We start from the raw sequence: 22,369 nt of genomic DNA on the forward strand, positions 1-22,369 counted from the left end.
TGATGCTATGTCTAGAACCACAAAGAGAAGGGGTAGAAATCAGTGTCAAAGTAGACACACATTACCCCCACCAAAAAAAAAAAAACCATACCCCCCATCAATTTTGAACTCTTACATCACAGGAAAGAACAAAAAGTTTTGCTTACCAGCAGCATTGGACTCAGTACTACACCTGGCTTGTCATACATAAGACACACATTGTAAAGAAAAAACTCTAATAGCAGATGTACTATAAACTTTGAGACTGAGCTGTTCTGCCTGGCAGAGGAAGCATTTACACAGCAAAGCTGGCCTGTTCGATTTTTTTTCAAGGCTACTGAACAAAATGTTATAGAGTTTCCATCAAGGTGATATAATCTTTTTTAATAATAAAAATGCATCTTTAAGTCTGCATTTTTTACTTTTGCAGCATTTTGCCTTTGTCCTACAGAATTCTGTTTTAAAAATCTCAAATGGTATTGCTACCAATACATCACCACACTTAAAGAGACACTTTGATCATTTTCTCCACAGCCTGAAAGAATTTTGGGTGTAAGAATAACTAAAGATCATCTAATTACATTCATAAATACAGAAGCTTAGCAAACACGGAGTTTTACCCTTCTGAAATTGATACAATCTACATTAATCCAGGCTTAGGATCTAAATCACTAGTCATGCCTTCAAAAGAATTATGAAATAATTAACACAAAATAAAAGTTTCTGTTGCCTTTCCATGGTAAGTTCTTCACATTGTTCTATTACTTGTTAGGGAAAAAACTAGATACTGTGTTAGGTCATTCCTTAATATAGATCAGGATAAGTCAAACTTCTTTCATATCCAGTTAACATGCAAACCATTTGACCTTTCCAACAGGACTACTAGAGATCTGGCAAGATCCACATTTTAGCCTATGGGACTTCACACAAGGCATTACATTTTACTTTAGGGCTTTGCTACAGCCACAGCTGACAGCAGTTGCAAGAGTTCATATGTTAAAATACTTTCAACTATCTCTTGCTTTTACTTTACTAAGCTTAACTGTTTAAGCTGAAGTTTCCATTGAAAGATTAACTCAAAATGAGACAGTAACTATAAAACTAATCCAAAGTGGAAAAATATTATGGACTATTCTAGCCTACAAGTCTCTGTGCTCTGTGGTTGCTTATTCAGTAGTTTTGGTGTATAGTTTATTCCATTGGTGCAGCACTTACTAATCTACTTTGAGGGTGTGCATCACAGTACAGCCATCAACTTATAGGATGCTATTTTGTCCCCCTTTTACCTCTCTACTTGGGACAGCATACCCAAGAGACTACATAAAACTGCACTGGTGTCTTGAAGTGACAAAAGATGAAAAGCTACCATGTGGGGGACACCACCCATTAAGTGATAGTGTTAAAAGGTGAGTGATGAATGAAGCAGATAAACTGGAAGAGATTGAGGGAACCCATGTCAACTCTTCTAAGAAAAGATAGTACATCTCTCTGCAAATTCAGTTTGGGGACCTTGCATAGTAAGGGAACCTGAAGAGGTACTTCTGTCATATTTTCAGTACTGTTACTGGCCTGAAAACTTGAGTCATTCGAAGACTCACGTAACACTGGCCTTAGCAGTGGCCTCCTTTCCTTTTGTCTTTACTCTTGTAACAGCCACCTCTAGAAGCAAACATACTTGATGAAACAATGGGCTGAGGTCAACTGTATGAGGTTCAACAAGGTCAAGTGCTGGGTTCTACACTTGGGTCACAGCTATCCCATGTAGTGCTACAGGCTAGGGACAGAGTGGCTGGAGAGCAGTCAGGCAGAAAGGGACCTGGGGGTGCTAGTCAACAGCAGCTGAATATGAGCCAGTAGTGTGCCCAGGTAGCCAAGAAGGCCAATGGCATACTGACTTGTATCAGGAATAATGCGGCCAGTAGGATTAGGGAAGGGTTCGTCCCCCCATACTCATCATTGGTGAGGCCACATCTTGAGTCCTGTGTTCAGTTTTGGGCCCCTCACTACAAGAAAGATATTAAGGTGCTAGAGCATGTCTGGAGAAGGGCAACAGAGCTGGTGAAGGGTCTGGAGCACAAGTCTTATGAGGAGCAGCTGAGGGAGCTGGGGTTGTTTAGCCTGGAGAAAGGAGGCTCAGGGGGACCTTATTGCTCTCTACAGGTACCTGAAAGGACGCTGTAGTGAGATGAGGGTCAGCTTCTTCTCCAAACAAACAAGCTATAGAACAAGAGGAAATGGCCTCAAGTTGCACCAGGAGAGGTTTACACTGGGTATTAGGAAAAATTTCTTCACCAAAGGGGTTATCAAGCATTGAAACAGGCTGCCCAGGAAAGCGGTTGAGTCACCATTCCTGGAGATATTTAAAAGACATGTAGATGTGGACATGTCTACATGGTTTAGTGGTGGACTTGGCATTGCTGGCTTAACAGTTGGATTTGATGATCCTATAGGTCTTTTTCCACCTAAGTGATTCTATTCCTCATATTTGTTCAAACAAATCTCAGCCTCAATTTTCATTCTTTATGACCACTGGCAGGAAGAATATCACCTTTCCCATATTTCTACTGCCTTAGGCATAATGAGACAGTTTTCTCTCACACTTTCCTTTATATTGATAACATGAAATCTATTCTTAAAAAGTCAAAACAAACTAAAAAAAAAAATAAATCCCACAATGTTATCTCCTGGCTTCATACCAAAGCCAAACAAACAAACCTTTCAACACCATGTCTCTTCTCACAATGCCTTTTGATAGCCATCGGCCAATGAATAATGAGAAAAACAGTTACACTAAAAATAGCATCTCCAAATGGTGGGGAAGTCGACAGAAGCTGTCAGGCCTCCAGGGCCAGATACTTGCAAAGAAAACATGCCTAATTTTTTTGCAGTTACTATTCAATAAATGGTCCTGCTTTTTGGCCTCTGGAAGGACTGCCAATTTTGCATCTGCTCTGAACATCTAATCAGAGTTTATTTTTTCACTACATCTGTCTTTGAGAAATGGATCTTGCAAACAAATACTTTAGTTTTTCCATCATGAAATATTTAGCTTGTACTCCTCATACTGTAACTAAACTGTCACTTATAAGGGGAAAAAGAGGAACCAGCATTTTTTAATGTGAAAAGAATGTGCTCACACATCACATCAGATATCCCTCAGCTACAAGCTCTTTGGTTCCTTTTTCTCCCAGTACAGCCAGCTTCACTTTTGCGGGAATGACATCAGTAGAGGAACTATTTTTTAAAAGTTAGCTTCCTACTCAGTCTGAGGAGGCTGTCTGACAAATAAGGTCAGAAAGAGACAAGATGCAGACACTTTCCTTACGCCTTCTCTTCCCCACGCCCTCCCTTCTTCCCAAGCACACTCCAGTGCTGGTCTGTCTTGTTTTAAACTGCATAGCAGAATATACAGGGAAAGGAAAACAAATGGTATGGGGAAACATAGCCCTTTTCCCAATTTTCAGCACAAGGAGGTTTAACAGGAGTGGGAAAAGAAGCAATTGGGAAATTACATCCGTACCAACTCATCTCTCTTTCCACCTTCAAATTAAACCGAGGTGCTCTCTAAAGGAAACTGTTGCCTGCAAGCAACTCTGCAAACTCCAAAGCACTAACTATCACTCTTAGGACTTTTAGAACACTTGCTCATATTAAGCCACTTGTGCAGCTGGGAGCTTTTTAATTATCCAGAGAAAAACCTCTGCTCCTTCAGGACTAAATACAGAGAGGATACAAACTTTGGCACTAGTAGCTCATTTGTCATTCTCAGTGTATTTTTCAGTAAACCACATCTTGTAAACAGAATTAAACAGACCAGAATAACACTTCTTGCTTGGTGTCTTGGCAAATCTCATTCATTTCATAAGCACTAACAGCTCCAGTAAAATAGAGCATTTGCTGCCCTAGGAGCAGCATCAATGGGTAAGTGCTGCGCCGTCCGACAGTGTCTCTGACCCTGTGTCACGAAGTTACAGAATTACGGAATGGTTGGGGTTAGAAGGGATGTCTGGAGATCCTAGTTCAATCCTCCTACTACAGCAGGTTCACTTACAGCAGGTAGCACAAGATTGTGTCCAGATGAGTTTTGAATATTTCCAGAGATGGAGACTTCACAACCTCTCTGGGCAGCCTGTTTAAGTGCTCTGTCACCCTTGAAGTAAAGAAGATTTTTCTGACATTCAGATAGACCTGCCTGTGTTTCAGTTTGTGCCAGTTGTTTCTTGTCCTGGGCACTCCTGAAAAGAGTCTGACACCCATCCTCTTGACACCTGCCCTTAAAATATGTCTTCTCCAGGCTGAACAGGTCCAGCTCTCCCAGACTTCCCTTATAAAAGAGATGTTCCAGTCCCCTACTCATCTTCACAGCCCTTCATTGGACTCTCTCCAGTAGTTCCTTATCTTTCTTGTACTAAGGAGCTCAGAACTGGACACAATACCCCAGATGCAGCCTCACCAGGGCTGAGTAGAGGAGCAGGATCATCTCCCTCTTCCTAATGCACCCCAGGACACCACTGGCCGCCTCAGCCACAAGGACACACAGCTGGCTCATGGACAGGTTGTTGTATACCAAGACCCTCAGGTCCTTCTCTGCAGAGCTGCCTTCCAGCAGGTCAGCCTCCAGCCTGTGCTGGTGCAGGGGGTTATTCGTCCCCAGATGTAGGACCCTTCATTTGCCTTTGCTGAACTTCTTTAGGTTCCTTTCTGCCCAACTCTCCAGCCTATCCAGGTCTCACTGAATGGCAGTACAGCACTTCAGGGTATCAGTCTTCCCAGTTTTGTATCATCAGCAAACTTGCTGAAGGCACGCTCTGTCCTTTCATCCAGGTCACTGATGAATAAGTTCAGCAGGATTGGATCCAGTACTGACCCCTAGGGAATGCTGCTAACTACAGGCCTCTAAATGGACTCTGCACCACTGCAATTCAGCGGGTTCTCAACCCACCTCAGTTGCTGTAGTGGAATAAGATTTCAGCTGTATTTTGTGCAGACCATCACAAATACAGCTGTATTTTGTGCAAACTCGGTAATAAACCAAACCAGCACAACAATGCCATCAGCTGCCAGCTAGGGCTTAGTTAGTAGCTCTCGGTAGCTACTAGGATGAAGCAAAAGTTACTGACACAACTATCACTGGTTAGACCAGCAGTTGTTCTAGTGTTTCTCTCTTATTTCACATGCCTGCTTCAAAGACAATTTCCCCTGCCCCCCATTATAATAACTTTTTTCATACTTACACAAAACTTGATTTTACTGGAAATGACACATAATTCACACAAACACAAGAGCAAGAGATTCAGTCAGACTCTAGTCAGTCAAAGCTGACATGCCCTAGGTCCATTCAAAGCATCATTTTCCTTTTTTCTCTTCTCACTATTTTCACAGATGTTAATGACTTTAAACAGCTTGCTTGGAAACATTAAGAAAGCCAGTGGCCAAACCCCTGAATAAGCAACCACAGTGTAAAACCAATCACAGATGCTTCATCCATGTGGACAACTTCCTGGGTAACCATGTATGTACATGGGCAAGAGGGAAAGCAGAGGAGACAACTCCTCTGCTAGTGACCTCCTGACACCAGCATAAAGAATGTCAGCAAGCTCATGTGGGATGAATATTGAGCAGCTGATGTGTTATACTTATATTCCTACTTCATCTCAAGGTGGGCTGCTCTTCCACCTACTCCATGGGTGTGCTGCTTGCTGACAGATTTATTATGAGTCTTCCATCAACTATAAGATTGCAACTTCAACACAGAAAAACGTACCTGAAATAATGAAAATTGAAAGCATGCAAAAATAAGGGGTTATTTCTAAGGGGGAGAGTAGTGGTTGTTTGTTTTGGGTTTTTTGAGGAAGCAAATGACCAGTGAAGCAGAAAGAAGTGGTGGGGGTGGGGACCACACTGAAAGAAGTTGCAGTAGAAAAACTGAGCTGTCAGTCAGGCCAAGCATTTCAACATGACCATATTCCATTTAATTCCTACAGGAGGAGAAAGACAAATAGAGAAACACCTTCTGAAGGACAATAGCTAGAGTTGCCTGTTTTGAAGGAGAATAGCTAGAAGATTCAACAAGAAAGTAACTTTAAAATACAAGAAAAAATCCTAGGTATTTGCATTAGGTGGGAATATATACTGCATATAGGCTACATTACTGTTCAAAATATAGCTTTGTTTTAGTATTTCCTTGTTTCTAGTGGTAAACTTTGCCATAAAACAGAGAGGAGCACCATTTAGAGACTATACCACAAAAATTTTGATAAGCTACAAACATATCAAGGACACATTTGGAACAAATATCCAAACCTCTCACAGATCATCCCAACATAATGAATACATCACCAGTACCAAACTATTTATTTCAATATTCAGAGGACAGCAGTTTTGACAATTCTAACGCTAGTCATGCTTACTAAGTTTATTCTGGTTATGTTAATTAAGCATTGAGAACTAACCAAGTCCCAACAAATTAAAGCAACCATAATGTTAATCCAAACTATAATGAAGTGTGGATAGTTTTAAAAGCTACTGCATTGCACCTAAATAACACAGATCATGTTGTAGATACCATAGACCCCAAATTCTGTAAATACAATGTTTAGCAAGCCCAAGAGCTACTCCAAGAATCCTACCTAGTAGTATGTATGGAGTACCTTATTTCCAAAACTGCATTTCTTTTTTTTTTTTTCTACTGAATGAGAATAGACTCTTGTGCAAACAAATCTAGGAGGCAAAGTGTAGACCAACATTAGTCCCAAACTGAACATATTCCATGTCAGTGGGATTTATCCCAGACCACAAATCTACATGGATATCACCAGATCCACTGTTATTGGCAATCATGACCAGAAGTCTTTTTTTGACTCATCTGATGTTTAGCAGAATATCCTGAAACTTGGAAATAAATTTTGTTTGAAAATAATTGAGAAACAAGAAGGACCCATGATGTAATTCTTGCAGTGTAGTCAACACTCAGTGTTGGGACAATACGTCTCAAATCTACCAGATAGAGGTGAAGATGTCTATTAAGTAGCTGACTTTTCAGCCATCTGTGTTATTCAGAAGCAATCCATTCATTCATGTGACAACAACTGCATTATGACAAATGTCATTTCACATGACTACATATATTACAGGGAAAAAGTCTGAATCTTAATCATTTCCTATAATGGTTATTTTACAGCTAGCAAATCATAAACCTTGCATGTCAGCAATTTGTTCTTATCTGCTCTAGTTTTCCTTTTTTTTTTGTTTTTGTATCACAGCATAGGTCTTGAAGGAATGAGGAGAACAGTTGCTTCTTTAACACAAACCACCATGTGGAAAAAGTGAGAGCAGCAACTCAGAATAATCTAAGTTTGTGTACCTTGGCTCTAGTAATTTCTACCTTCTTCACTGTGAGCTAAATGCTCACAGTTTGCAATCTCTCCTTATACAAGTACCACCTCAGAATTAACTACCTGGAAGCCCTACAGTAACAGTCACTTGCAGTGGCCTGAGACACTTTAACGCTTGACTGTTAATAAACCTTAGCCTACCCTTTATTCCTGATTACTTTCAGAGCAATTTCCTTCCCTCCAGCCCTTCTTTCACGAGAGCCATACCATCCATCACGCTCCCATCACTGCTCCCATACTGCTTCACCCTGTTGAAGTCCAGCCAGATACATAACAAGTATCACCTCCATTTGTGTTGTACTCATATATACAGACTAATTGTATATACTTCATATATGTACATGTAACTGTGTGTATATATAGTATACACTTATACTGATAAAACTGTACTAACTATAAGGCTATATCCTCAACATCACATGTATCCCTTCCCGTGAAATGTGCACAGCTGTTAAAGTATACAGATAACTTTAAAGCAGGCAGAGAGCTCTAGCTGACATAGCCCTGCAATAACTGCTGCTATTGGTTATGATGTTGCAACTAGTCTGCAATATACTAGCTTATGAAAAATCAAATGTTACTGCTACCCTTGCACTACTGTTACCCTGTCACACATTAGCTAACCATAAGAATTTCATCTGAGAGCACAGGCTCCTTTTTCTTTACAGAGGGAACAAGGAATGCGCCCATTTAAACTGCATTCTGTACAAAGTCGAATATGTTACTAAAAACTTTCTCCAAGGAACCATGAGATCTTAATTTGTTCAAATCATCAGGGAAGAGATTAACTTTTCAGATAAACAGCTTTAGAAACCAGTGTATTATCTGTGCTTCATAAACTATACTTTATTTAAACTTAATTTCAAAAGTTTAAACTAAAGCAGGAAATTAGCCCTCAGTAACCCAGCCAGATTCATCTTCAGCATCTAGAGGACAAATTAAAAACAAAACAAAACCAAATAGTCCTCTTTGCCAAGGAACATAATTCTGCTGCCTCATTACTGTTTTGCTAAAATAATTCAATTAGCAGCCTTCGGATACAGGAAGGAATTTATGCTACATCAGGAAAAGAAGGGCTTGGGGGGGGGGTGAATTGTACACACTGTTCTAGCATACCAGGAACATGGTGTTGAATTCTTCCAGCTATCGGGCCAAAGCTGGACTGGCATGCCAGAAGTAAGCATTTTTTTGATCCAAAGTAGGGGGGTTAAAAAAAAAAAAAAAAAAAAGGCACCAGGCAGTCTAATACTTACATACGCTTTACTGCGAGTAGGAAGAAACAGCTCACCTGAGGAGCAGTGCTGAGGTATAGTAAGTGAATTGGATATTGTGCTTCCCCCACCCGTGCACAAATTAAAGTTCCAAAACCACACTGGTCCCCATCTTTCATTATGTTCTGCTCTTGTGGGCACTGACATTTGTCATTCGGGAATCCCATAACTGAGGCTTTTATAGGTAGCTATTTAGGCCAATTCCCCCAGGCTACTGCATGCAACAGCATATTTGATTCCTGCAATAAAGTTGTAGTCTAGGCTAATTTCAACATATGTTTCCTCTTTTAGATGGGAAGTCTGCTTACAGCAGGACTGCACTCTAGATCTCCAGAACAACAGAGGCCTCTACAAAAAAGTATTATTCTTTCCTGAAACTGGTTGTTTAGTATGGCTTACTGCCTGTAGTGCTTAATTTCTAGTCAGCATCACACACAAGGACCCGGTGCAGACAAGATCCTATGCTTTTGCAAATCTTTGTCATGAATGCCCTTCTACCATCAAATCAGAAGAGAGCTATCTGCATGCCCAGTTCAAATTTCTCATTAGTGTACGAGTAACACCTACTCAACAAGAAACCGAGTTACAGTTTAGCTTGAAAGTCCCTGGAATTCAGGAATAAACTGCTTCTCAACCACTTTTTGTCTCAGATATCAACTGTACTCATCTGTACAGAGGCATTTCTGCAGCTCTCCAGTCCACTTTAGCCATATAAAAAGAATTTTGCAGAGCCAAACTGTATTTTATCCTCACCAACATAATCCATGGGTGGATAGGATAAGCCAAGTCTAAATGAACTGGCAGAGTTTGTATCGCTAGTTAAGATTAGCTAAAAATATCGCCATGATGCATAAACCCAAATAGAAACCTGCTCCATCTACCAGAGCAGTATCAATTCTGCAGTCCCAACAGGTGTAAAAAATAATTCATCTTTGTCACTAAACTACACGAATATGTAGGAGGAAGAGAGCTGTTGACAGAGAAGGGGCATTTGTACATAAATTTAGATCTAAAGGCACCAGGGTACAGAGCCATCAGAAGCCAGTTTCTTCACCCAGAGATTTCCAATAATCCAAGAAGCTCAATACTGTAAAGTTTGTCCCTACGTTTTACGTGCAAAATGCTTCAGCCATCTGAGAAAGGCTTTGAAACTCAGCCCACACTGAAACACGAGCCTTCCCTGAAAACACAGTTTTAAAGTAAAAAACTAGTTAGACAGTGCCTGGGTACAAGGATCATATTTGTTTTGACTTAGTTCCTCAAATCCTTTGAATACCAGTTCAGAGCACATACTCTATAAAACACTCATGAGAAACTGGCACGTTCACTCAGGCACATATTGATGAACTGCTATTTACAACTACTGTCATTTAAGTACCTTTTTATTGCAAAGAGTAGGATTTGTAACAACAGACACAGAAGATTCTCAAGCAGCTAAGAGCTGCTGAACAAACTAGGGTAATAAAAGTGATTTTTTCCCCACTGCTTCCCATTTGAACACCACAGCCTCAGCCCAGCACAGTAAATTGCTTGCTTCCTGTCAGCCTCCAACTTCTGCATCTCTGTTTTCTGGATGGGAGCAAGGAAGGCAATTCAAGGGTAGTTTCTTTTGTTTGTTGCATAAACAAGTGTAGATAAAACAACCATTTCAAATGAACCAGTCCTTCTTAGGATAATTTTCTTGGAGCCTTTATACAATAAAGTTTTATTTTCCCAGCTCAAACGCCTCCTCCGACCCCCAACAGTCCTTCATGCCACCGGGCAAGTTGAGCCCCAGTCTCTGTAATTAATGGCTTTGTCTGAAGGTTGTGGTTTTGCCACAGCATAACAGATACCCACATGCAGGAAAAGAAGTGAATGCACTTACTCGAGAAATAGACAGAGGGACATTGAAATCCTTGCCCCCTTGAAGTCTGAAACCCCAGGGAGCTGGCCCAACCAAAGACACGCTGTAGTTGCTCATGATGTTTAGTATTCAAGGACCAAATCCAAGGAACTGATGCCTGCAGAAGAGGATTAGAGTTTTAATTTAATGACGATAAAAACAAAAGGTACCGTTTGCCATTTTGAAAGCTCTCTTTCTTTGGCTGTATTCCCCTCCCCCAAAATCAGCCAAAAACCCTACACCAGGTCTGTCATTGTGCTTTTATTCCTCACATGTTTTCCTCCATAGCTTAGAAAGAAACATAACTAGGGAACGGGTAATATGGACTCGGAGAACTTACAGTGCCAAAATATTTGACAACTACTTCTTAGTAACAAAACAGTGTGTGTGGTGAAACTCACACAACATTAAAGCTCATCTTTAAAAAAAGTCAATATTGAGAGAAGCATGAATTGATATATCCCTTAAACCCAAGTATGGAAGGCATTAGCACTACTGGCATATTCATTTCTAACAAAATTAATATCATATGCTGCCATGTCATCAGCTCAAAGCTTATTTCTAAATACAACAATGTCAAAGCATCCCAACTTTGAAGTTAATCAGAAGAAAATAAAATCCCTGTGAGTTTTTTATTTTTATAGCATAGCTTCAAGTGGTAGAACAATGTCACAGACAAAACAGATATTAAAACCAGCCCTCAAATGAAAGCTGTGAACTAAAGCAAAATATCCACAGCCACAACTCAGTGCTAAGCAAAACCCATACATCTCCCTCTCTACAAATGTGGGCAACAAATTACCTTTAAAAGGCAACCGAGGCACTTAATTGCTGTTCAGCGTCAAAAGATAAGGGCTTCAGTTTCACCTCAGATAAGCGATGTTACAATGACATCTTAGGTAGTGGATGCCGTCTATTTTTGTATAGTTGAAGCCAGGCAGGAGCACACCAGGGCGGGCTGCTGTAAGACTACACCGGGGCACAGCCAGATTCCATTCTCGTATAGGGACATTTAAGGTGGACCTTCAGTCAAGCAGCAGCGAGTTGGCTGCAAACCCCACCGAATTCTTCAAAGACCAGTTTTAGCTGTTCATACATTGCAGGGCGGGGGGGGGGAGCTGTGTCGGTTTTTTCTAGGTGGTGGATTTTTCTCAAACACAGCCCACCCTCAAGGACCACGAGAGTAGGGCTGTCGCGCAGCCCCCGCCGGCACAGGGATGTCACTCCCCAAGAAAGCCACCCATAACACACCTTTCTGGGTACACCTCCAATAGCAGCAGAAATCCACACTGCTAAATTTGATTTGTTCTAAATCAAACAGTGAACTTTATTCACCTCGACGGCCACTCAGGTAACCAGAGCAGGGCTGCTGGCATTGGGCAGTACCAGATACATATTAGGAAGCATAATTTGGAGCTTGTAACAGAGGTGCCTGTGTACCTGGGCCATTCCCAACCTGCCCCTGCCAGTTGGCATCCAGCAAAAGGATAGCTCTGACCCCAGGCACTGACTCAACACACCAATGAGCTCTCCTGTGGCTAAAGAGGAAGAGAAGTCCCCACCAAGTTTGAGATAGGATTTTTAGGGGGCTTGCTCACTACTAAAGTGAGAACTAAGTTTTTTAATTGCCCTGTGCAAGGAACTACTATAAAAAGAGGATTTAAATTAGTCACAGATTTCTTTCTGCATAAGAATACAAATACTTTTCACTACCTTTAAATGAAATCCACTGCAGTGACAGGTCACTGTAAACTATGAGACTGCAGAAAAGCAAACCACATCTAGTGACCAGCACACATGCAGTTGTTCGGCACAGTCAGAAGGCTTTACTTGTCAGCTGAAACGAAAGCACTCGTTTGTTTGCTTGTTTGTTTTAAACTGAGTAACAGTTAGTTACAATTACAGACCTAGAAAAGAAATTGAATTATATTGGAAAGGATACTGTTCTTTTGCATTTGTGGCAACTAGAAATAGGAGACTGCATGCTGAAATACCGTCCATCACTCTCAGCATCACTCATTTTTCCCTTCTCATCCCCTTAATTCTGACATGTCTGCATCTCTAGGCTTACAGATACACCAGGAAGGAACGGCAGACGAAGAAGATCCATTCAAAGTTTTATTTAACTAATTTCCTAAAATATGTCAGAGCAACAGCTAAGAGAAAACACTTCAACCGACCTACCCCGCTTCACGTGGGGAGCATTGTGAAAACACACCAGCTAAGGGTCAAATTGTGCAACTCTCCCTTAGATGATCAAACGTTCGCTTAATCTACTTCTGGAAGGGTGAATTTCAAAATCCAGGCAGAAACGCCGGCCTGCACCACTGCCGGCCAGGACACAGAGCAGCAGGGACGCAGCAGTGCCCAGCAGGGCTCTCCGGCCCCTCCCGGGAAAAGTAGCTGTGCCGGAGGAAGGGCTGAGGGGCAGCGCTAGCACAAGCTCCTGTACTCCGCGGCACCCCCTTTGCGCAACTCGCCGGGACGAGTTGCCCCAGGGCCACCGCAGGCTGGGGGAACCAGACACCCCACGCCACCCACCCTAGCGCGCTCGGTCTCGGTTCCAGGCACTCCAGAGGCACCCCAGCGTGCAGCCCCACCTGTGCCACAAAGCCCGGCGACCGGGGCACACCAGAGCCCCATGCCCGAGCAGCCCTACGGGGACCTCAGCGCGCTCGGCTCAGGGTAAGGAGCCCCACGGGTGTCCCGCAGCCCGGGCTCCCCGAGGCGCTGCCCCGGGGCATCCCCGCCGGGCGCTCCGCAGCCGCGACCGACTGCGCGCCCCCGCTCACAAAAATAAAATGAAAAGAAAATAAGCACCGTGAAGCTTTAAAAACCGCGTCCAGCCTACCGACTTTTTGCTCGATCCCCCCTTTTCCCACCCCCCACCCTGTTTTCTGCCGCCCCCGGCAGTCACTCACCCGGCGGTGAGGCACAGCGCGGAGCGGCGAGGACACCCGGAGCGCGTCTCGTCTGGGAGGCGGCAGCTCCGTCCCCCCGGTCTTGTTTTCACTTCCGTCTCCCGCCGCTCCTCCCCTGGCCCGGCCCGGCCCAGCCCTGCCCGGCAGACACGGGATGGGACGGGACGGCAGAGCGGGGCAGGGGCCGGAAAGGCTCAGGGGCACCGTTCCCCACTTTTATTGGGGTTTGGTGTTTTGATAGTAAAACGCTCGCTTTCACTCAGCTTTGCTTTACACACAAGTAGCTCAAGGCGCACCTGTGAAACGCAAGGGCGAGCGGGAAGGGGCTGATCCCCCTGTGCCGCTCCAGCTCCTGCTCCGAGGGAAGGGGCTGCTGTGCCGGGCAGAGAGGGGGGAAGCTGCTAGGTCAGCCTGCAGCAGAACAGGAGACCTTGCAGAAAGAGGCAGTTTGGTTTATTTAATGGGGAGTAATGTGAGGGCTGACAGGGATGTACTCGCCTCCTGAGTGAATCAAAGTGGGGAACAGCAGCGAGGCAGAAGAGCTGTTCGAGTTAACAAAAAACGCTGGCACAAGAACAAACAGGTATAGAGTAGCCATGGATAAATTCAGCTCAGAAATTAGAGGGGATCTGCCAGCAAGGAGGAAAGGAAGGTTTCTGGCATGGCCTCTCCGTAGGAGTGAGTGCAAGAATTGAAACAGGTTCTAAGCTGAAGCTTGATCAGATTATGTTATACAACTGTTTATTTAACACAGAGACAGACCATTTGACAATCTGCAAGCCTGAAGCAGGGCAAGCTGGCTGGGAGAGCATGCTGCTGGGCTTGCCAGTGCCAGCCACGGCCACCGCTTTGCAAGAAGTGGGAACAGGGCGAAGATGAAGCGACAGCACTTCTGTGTTGTGTTCAGCTGCACCTGACAGCTAGGTGAGGCTTGAGGTTCCTGCCATACTTCATATGCATCAGAAATCATTACAAGTAAAAACGGCTGTGAAAAAAATGTGCATGTGGTTAACAGTACCATTAGTAGTACCATTCAAAGGATTTCAGTCCCCTCTGCAAGCATGGATTTACTGGGGAGGAGTGCAGGAAGAAGCTTTAAATTCTATTTATCACCAGCCAACACAACACACAGTCCTCATAATGGATGGCCCCGCCATTCGCCCCTGGCCCAAAAGCACTGTCCCTTGCTCCCTTTGTCACCTGCCCAGCTGAGAGGCTGTGTTTGGCCCTGCTGTGCACATTTCACAGGCTAACCTGAGTGGGACCCCTCAGACTGGAGGTGATGCTGGGTTAGGAGACACATGCCCTAGATGCCTGGGTGTGCATGAAGCCAGGTCTTGTCCAGTCCTCTGAACTCTAGTTACATCAACCATAACAAGGGTATTTTAACATTGTCCCACCTCATTGTGTGTCTTCTAAGTTGCCATGACTAGGACAAATGCATCTCAAACAGTATCTCAAAAATAAAAGAGTCTAAACCCTACACTACTGTAGCTGAACCACTCTTTCAGAAATCTTTCTTCTTTAGTCTGCTCTTTTTCTATTACATATCTCTAATCAGGCAAAACTGAAAATCCCATTACATGCACAGACTGTCTCACATGATTTTAATTCATGGAGGTAAAAATTCCCCCAACACAGGGATTTTTCATTGTGTCACAAGGGCCTTAGGTCACTTGCATGCTGTTTTATTTATTAGAGTAGAAAAAGCTCCAGGACCCCTCTCCCAACTGTGAATCACGTGACATTTCCAAGGTCATGGGGTCCCTGTGCTGATTGCTTGGGTAGCAGTCTGCTTTCGGCTCACCGGAGCACACAGCCTGTGGCCATGCTTGATTTTGCACTTTGCCACTTAAGTGAAAAGCATCCTTTTCCACTTCAGTTCTCCCAAAGCCTTCAGCTTTTCTTGTTGGTGGAGTAGGTTGCCGAAACTATCTGCACATGCAGCATCTCAAGACACTGTTATGTTAACTCACCATGACTCAGGAAGAACTTGCAGGGAGACTTTCACTGGTTGGCATTACAGCAGGTTTCACCCGTGGGGAGTCCTCATGCAATCTGCACCATCCCCACCCACTGCACCCAGGCCAGTGCCACTCCCAGTTCAAAGCTGGCAGTCTCCTCTTTAAGTCCGTCATCACTTTTCTGCAGCGTGATAACAAATGAATCTGTTTTCCTTTGCCTCTAGAGACAGGGCACAGAAATAGAGGCTACTCATTAGTTCAAGTTCTCTCCATTCTTGGTCACTTTTCAAATATTCTCCTCTTTGAGAAAAAGCTTTTCATTAGAGCTGAATAGTGAAATAAGAGATAGTAAGTTGAGCAAGAAACCTCAGCAGCAGCTAGAACTGTGGCCTGCCTGTTCTTCCTACCACCACCAGATTTTAGACAGAGCTTGCATTTTTCCCTCTTAACAAGGAAGGAAGAAGTCTGGAAATTAATTAAATGCAGTAGTCAGCTAGCCATGCAGATACAACCTATCTCTGAATTACTCAGGCACTTAAGTCTCGTTTAAATGCTAATGAAATGCCTTAGGTGCCAGATAATGGGCACTGCAAAACTGACAGAGAGTATCACCTGAGGTGGTGAAGTACAAAAAGGCACTTGTAAATGGAAAAAGTAGCCTGTAAATTATGAACAGATTAACAATGCACAGTAGAACTATTCTCAATTAACCAGCACTTAATCTAACATTAGCTTTTTGTGTGTTAAGGCACTGAACTACGAGCCTTGCTTTTACTGCACTGCTACTTTCACTTTTGCTTTTCGTCCAGAGGTAAAGCTAATGCAAATATTTACACTCAGCATATAACTGGTGTTCAGCACAAAGTAACCCCCTCTCTAAAGAAGTTAATGTGAATATTATCTATAGCCTAACAGCTTATTTTCCAATTCCAAGACAGCTCTGTGGCCAAAACATGAAAGAAATTAGATATTTTCTATGTGTTTCTGAGAAGCAGGGGCTGCAGCCAGCTTTTGGCGGGGCAAGCTGTTGCACTTTGGTCACAATGAAGGCCAAACTGCCTAGTACTTGTATCACAGAAGGGCTTTTATTTTTTCGTTTGTTTGGTCTTTTGTGGTTTTGTTGTGTGTTTGTTTTGGTCTGTTTTTCGTTTTCCTGTCCCTATTTTGGAAAGATACCCGGTGCTGAATGACATCTTCTCTCATACATCCTGTCCATCACAATAACTCCAGTTAGCCCAAAGACTTCCTTACGTGGGAGGAGCCAGTGATGGGGCACAGAGTGGCTGGCCAGAAGTTCAGGATTCACTCAGCTGGGCAGCTACACCCACCCAGTTCACTTTGGGTTGGCTTTGTCAGCCAAAAAAACCCCCACGATCAAGTTTACTCTTACTTGTCACCTTTTTTTTTTCCCCCCTCATCTTAGAGCCCTATTCTCCCTCCAGATATGCTGACCATCTTCACTTTTCATCAGCCCATTTTCCCACCAGGCATGTTTTCTTGCATTGCTGATTCTGTAAGCTGTCATCCTCTCTGACTAGGGTTCACTCACTATATTGGTGATCAAGACAGTTTTTAAGCCTGTGACTTTCATCAGATTGAAAAGTTAGCAGCGCTGGTCTTCCTGCTTTAGATAGTTAGCCACTAAAGCTCTTACTGTTATAAATGGATTTATTGTCTTTTTTGAACAATGACTTATTTTTTTTTAGCCTATCAAGCCTTCTTTAATTTTTCTTTATTGTTCCTTTTCTTTGCAAAGAAAAAGTAATATTTACTAATACAATACTCCTTATTTATAGTGACTCTAGAATCTCGGTAAGTTGCATAAACAAAGGAAATAAGTGTTTGTTATTACTGTACTCCTTTGTAGTGACTAAGCGGTCACATTGGATCCTAGTCATCCCAAGCTCTAAGCTAGAAAAATACATTTTATTCTCTCCTTCTCAGGTAAAAGAAGGACCACCTATGTGCATGACACAGCCCATGCTACAGGTTAAACATTTCCTCCTTGTGAGTCCAAATCAATGAACCAGCAACTAAATCTTTTCATTCCAGGAAACACGAGAAGCCTTTTGAGGAACTCGAGGTTACATACTTATCACATTAAACATGGCCCATTTTGGGGACTGAAACCAATCTGAAGCTTCTCGGTACATCACAGCCTGAACAACTTCATCCTCAGCCCCACTGTGAAGCATTAGCCACATTTTACAGATGGTGACCAGAGGCAATAAACATTTATACATGCAAGGAATCAACTGTCAAAGAATTGAAACCAGTTCTTCCAAATTCTTGCACAGCTTCCTAACTACTGGATTACCCTACCTCGGGCTGACACAGCCCTTTCTGCTTCTTCAAATGCAGCAATACATGAGAAGGAAAAAAAAAAAAAAACAGAGCCAAGCAAGTTACGGGAGTAATGCCTTCAATCATCCCTGCTCTTACCTCTTGAAGCGAGCTGCCTGCCTTAATTTGCTTTTTCCTTAATGGCAGGGAAAGGTTAATGCAGAAATCTGTGGCCTGGTGTGGTTTAATTACAGTCCATCAGCTGTGCAGGAAGGGCTTGTTGAGTGATGTCTTTGAGCTATGTTTGCCATTCACCATGAATACCAATTAAGTAGGGTTTGGCAGGTAGACAACCAAACTTTCAGAGTGATCCTTGCAGTTATTTATATTAATTAATGTCATGGGAGAAGAGGTGCAGCTTCGCCTATAGGCTTCTGTGTAATATATTGCCTTAGCGAGGGAGGGAGCGGGTGCAAGCTGTGGCACGAAGAGCCTGGCAGGTCAGGAGCAGCCCGGCACATGGATTTGGACAGATGCCACAGGAGGGGTGCAGCAAGCTCCCCAGTGTTATTCCTACTGGCACCTCTAACTCACACAAGCACAGCCTGTTTATAAGACAGGTCTGTTCTGCAGTTCAACACGGGCACTCAGCAGATGCCATTTGTGGCTCCCCCACCACAAACCCGTGTCATCTTCAAGTCAAACCACTTCAGCCAGTTCATGTAAGTGAACTGGTACAAAAATGAACGTAGTCAAAACTAGTGACATCCCAGTGTGTAAGCAGGTCTAACAATGCATTTGCAAGCGCATAGAAATAAATAAAGAAAAAAAAAATCAACCTAGCTTTCCAGTTGTGTTGACTTAACTGACTTGAATTTAATAACACCGTAGGTAAATCCATATAAAAACCTGTGCACGCAGAGACCTCTCTAGGCCTTTGTAACCATGTCTAGAGTTATATTTCTCTGGGGGAAAAAAAAAGAAGCCAGGCATGAGAGCAGTAAGATCTGAGAACATGTCCAGGAGATCTTATTTTAGCTGCTGCCCACAAAAAATATCAAATGAACTAATAGCCATTCCCACAGTAAATAAAGTACCTCTAATCTTTACTGACAGAGGAGAATGGGGAGAAAAAAGAGAAACAGCCACTAGAGAAGCTTATATTTATATATTTTGAGAATTTGAACCAAACTTGTACACACCAGTGACATATTTATGTGTGAATTATGTTACTATGATTTATTTGTGAAAACACAAGTTCCTTTTTGGCTTTGCAAGGTTAGCTTGCCACACAGATCTGGGTGTCACTACCAGAAGAATGAAACCTGCATTGTGCTAATATTTTTGGCTGAAATGCTGTACATAAATCAACATGAGCAAGAGGGACAGAAGGGACCATAAGTACATAAGAGTGTCTTGCATCCCTAGTGGGCAAACTGCCACCTCTCTATGCCCTCCTTGGGTGGATCAAGGAGTCACAAAAACTGATGTGTCATCAAGCCTGAGCCAGAGCCTTTCCCTCCCAAAATGCTACAGCATTTCTTCCCAATTGAATTTACATCTTAAAAGCTTTTCTGATCCCAGCTGTTCCAATCAGAAGGCTGTCCTCACCTCTGTTTGCTTTAATGGCCAGCAACCTGCATCTCATTTCCAGACTAAGTTTAGTCACATACAAGTTTAAATAGTTCTTATCCCTCACTACTGTTTGACTCCTGGGTATTTTTAGAGGGAAACCATATCCTGTGTCAACCTTCATTTTCCTGATCTGAATAAGTTGAAGTTGCCTTGCCTCCATTTGTAAGGAAAGATTGTGGCATTCCTGGTAATCTCAGTAGCCTTTCTTTACACCTGTTCAGATTTGTATTTTCCATGGTCATGAGACATCAAAATCATATATTATGTCCTAAGGACACATTACTGATGTCATCTTCTGTTATAGATTTAGTGTTTCCTCTGGAAACATATTGATTGACATGTCCCAGATTGACATTTCCCTCTCCAAAGAAAATCGCATCAGTGCTCCACAGGTACTAGGGAATTTCACAGTTGATTAATTCTTTTTTTTTCTATTTTTCTTCCATTTTCAGCTTACTGACAAATGATATCCATATCTGTCCTTTTGTTATTTATGCTTCTACCTTTAACTTCATTACATTCTTGTTCTTCTGGTAATATTTTTCAGATCTCTTCCCTCCTGATAGGGTCTCCCAATTTTTGTCATCTACAAATGTCAGCAAACTTGCAGTTTTTGTGCCTAGTTTAATGATAAAAACATTAAGCAGGAAAGATTCCAAGACCTTTTAATTTTTTAACCATATATTTATATAATTATATACATGAATGCATATAAACTGCCTTTCTGCCTGGTACTTTCTGTTGCAGGATTATCTGGTTTAGTCTTCCCGTTCATCTTGCATAAAAATGATGACCTTGAGTGGCATAAGGATTGAAACAGGACATCAGATGCTGTCCTAAAGCCCAGACGAATGGGATCTGACACATTCCTTTTGTTTATAATCGCAGTGACGAAGACAGCTGTGAGGTTAGTCTGACACGAGCTGCCCTTGGCAAGCCCAAGAAGCCGTGCTGGGAGGAAAGTGCAGAAGTGCTGCATGCACAGCCTGTAGATATGTTCAGAGCAGAGCCAGCAGGAGCCAAAGGCCACTCAGAGGTCTGAGTGAAGATGGAAACAGAGAGAGAGAGAGACAGTATTAAAACACTGAGACGTTTCACGATGTCTTAGGCACAAAACTATCATGCCAATATGTGCAAGGCAGCAGAAGCAGAAAACTTAGCAGTGTCATAGAATCATAGACTAGTTTTGGTTGGAAGGGGCTTTGAAAGGTCATCTAGTCCAACCTCCCTGCAATGAGGAGGAACATCTTCAACTACCTCAGGTTGCCCAAGGCCCTGTTTGTTTCAAAACAGGACAGGGAACGAAAGATGGGGAAAGAAGTATTTTGGAGTTTTGTTTAAAGATGTTAAAGCAAAGGTAAAATACTCCCTTACACAATTTGAGAAAAGAAGAAAAAAAAAGAAAAAGCTGTTGCTGAAAGGCAAGCATTTCTCACCCATGCTTCCTATTAGCAAGGTGGTCACCCAGCATGGATAAATCAAAACTGTGGATATCTGGGTTATTCTCTAAGAGCTTATTTACTATACTCACATACGGAAAAATGTATCAGCCATTTCTTGTAGAGGACAGACTATATATAAACAACTGCAAGTGAGGCAGGACCTAATGTAATTGGTTTTACATGCCTGTGCAGTCCACAGCATCTGCGCAGCTACAGGTGGGACATGTAGTCACATTAATCAATCTAGGGCTAAGCAGGAGCTGACAGTACTTTGGAGGAACATGAAGTGCCTGCAATGTATTAGCTGGGCACAGCCCTGCACTTTCCTTCTCTTTTTATGAGGACAACCTTCCAAAGCACAGGAATACAATCCCCTCTTTCTCTAAGCTTTCATTTTAAAGAAAGCATGACAGTGACAGAAGGGTGACATCAATCACCTTAGGCACAGGGTACATGTTGAATGCATGACACAGATGTCACAGCAGTAGCTGCAGTGTCTTTGCTATGTGACAGAAAAGTGTATTAGAGAGTAGTTAAAGCAACAGCTAGAAAACTGGTGGAAGAAAAAACCAGTGAAAATGAGAGGGAGAAGAGTGAGAAGTTTCAACCACCACTTATTGCCTCTAAACTCATATTGTTTCTAAAAATACAAAAGTAGAAAGCTGGTAGGATGTGTTGATGCCAGAAAACTTTCAGCAAGTGAAGGGCCATGCTGGTGCCCAATATAACACTGAGCCTTCTGAGCTCGAGGATTGAATCTGACAGCCATGTCCTAAGCTACTGCTCAGCTCCACCTCAGCTTGACCAAAACTTCAAAGCCTATTAAAATCAAGTAGAAACTTTCTGTGGCTCCAGCTCCTAAGTTTAAAATTGGCACTGGACTTTGTCTCGCATTTCGCCTCTTCCCCAGCCCTGTAGCTCGATACCCCTTGTTAGCCTGCCCGGGATGGTTTCTGTCCATCTCTTCGGAGAACATTTGTCACCCAGGACTGCTCCAGCCCCTGCTTATTTTGCAGAGAAGGAATTTTGGCAGCAATTAGCTGAAGTGAGTTTCAGGACCTTCAGCCTGTTTGTTTGACCTCTGGAAGTAGGTGGCTAATTCAAGGACAATGGAAGCTGTCGTGTTACCTGTTTCCAACATGAAATCAATCAGGGGAGAGCGGGAGTGAAGTCAGCCTTTCTGTTTTGATAAGAGGATGGCCAGAGATCTCTGGAATGAGTGGAACTCCAGCAGCCACTCGGGCGCAGGGATGTCTGCTATTTATACACCCGGGGGTAGGGCTGGGGAACAAAGTGGTTCTTCTGCTCCCTTTTTATTTTTATTTGCCTGAAACTGAAGGGGAAGGCCACAGCTCACAAGTTTTATCATTCAGAACTATGCATGGACAGTTTTAAATTTTTTTTGTCCTTTATGATGAGAAACAAAATGTTACCAGTGTAGCACTGTGTCACATATATATATATATATAAACATATATATATTATTATTATGTGTCTAAATATTGTTTCAACTTTCAAAACTGCAGTCTCTCTAAATACAACCTTAAAAAAAATGAAAAATTAATCCAATATCATGTGTAATAATGATGCACCTC

The 22,369-nt window shown here is 42.7% G+C and overlaps 1 protein-coding gene across 9 annotated transcripts in view; it reads right to left on the reverse strand.

Annotated features, from left to right (window-relative positions):
• The window catches only part of PDLIM5 (PDZ and LIM domain 5), a 126,955-nt gene extending 113,396 nt beyond the window's left edge, over window positions 1-13,559 (reverse strand). For 6 of the 9 annotated variants that reach the window (XM_027635629.1, XM_027635628.1, XM_027635627.1 and 3 more), the window contains exons 1-2: window positions 11,332-11,439; window positions 10,512-10,647 (exon numbers count right to left, since the gene is read on the reverse strand). In XM_027635629.1, the coding sequence (XP_027491430.1) occupies window positions 10,512-10,607 (96 nt within the window). In that variant the 5' untranslated portion in view covers window positions 10,608-10,647; window positions 11,332-11,439. Of the gene's footprint in view, window positions 1-10,511; window positions 10,648-11,331; window positions 11,440-12,242; window positions 12,354-13,450 lie in introns of those variants that run through there. The other 3 variants (XM_027635624.1, XM_027635623.1, XM_027635631.1) reach the window with 3 other exon arrangements.
• Window positions 13,560-22,369: the final 8,810 nt, after the last annotated feature.

The sequence above is a fragment of the Corapipo altera genome, unplaced genomic scaffold, assembly GCF_003945725.1.
Source record: "Corapipo altera isolate COAL_440 unplaced genomic scaffold, ASM394572v1 22b, whole genome shotgun sequence".
Taxonomy (NCBI): Eukaryota; Metazoa; Chordata; class Aves; order Passeriformes; family Pipridae; genus Corapipo; species Corapipo altera.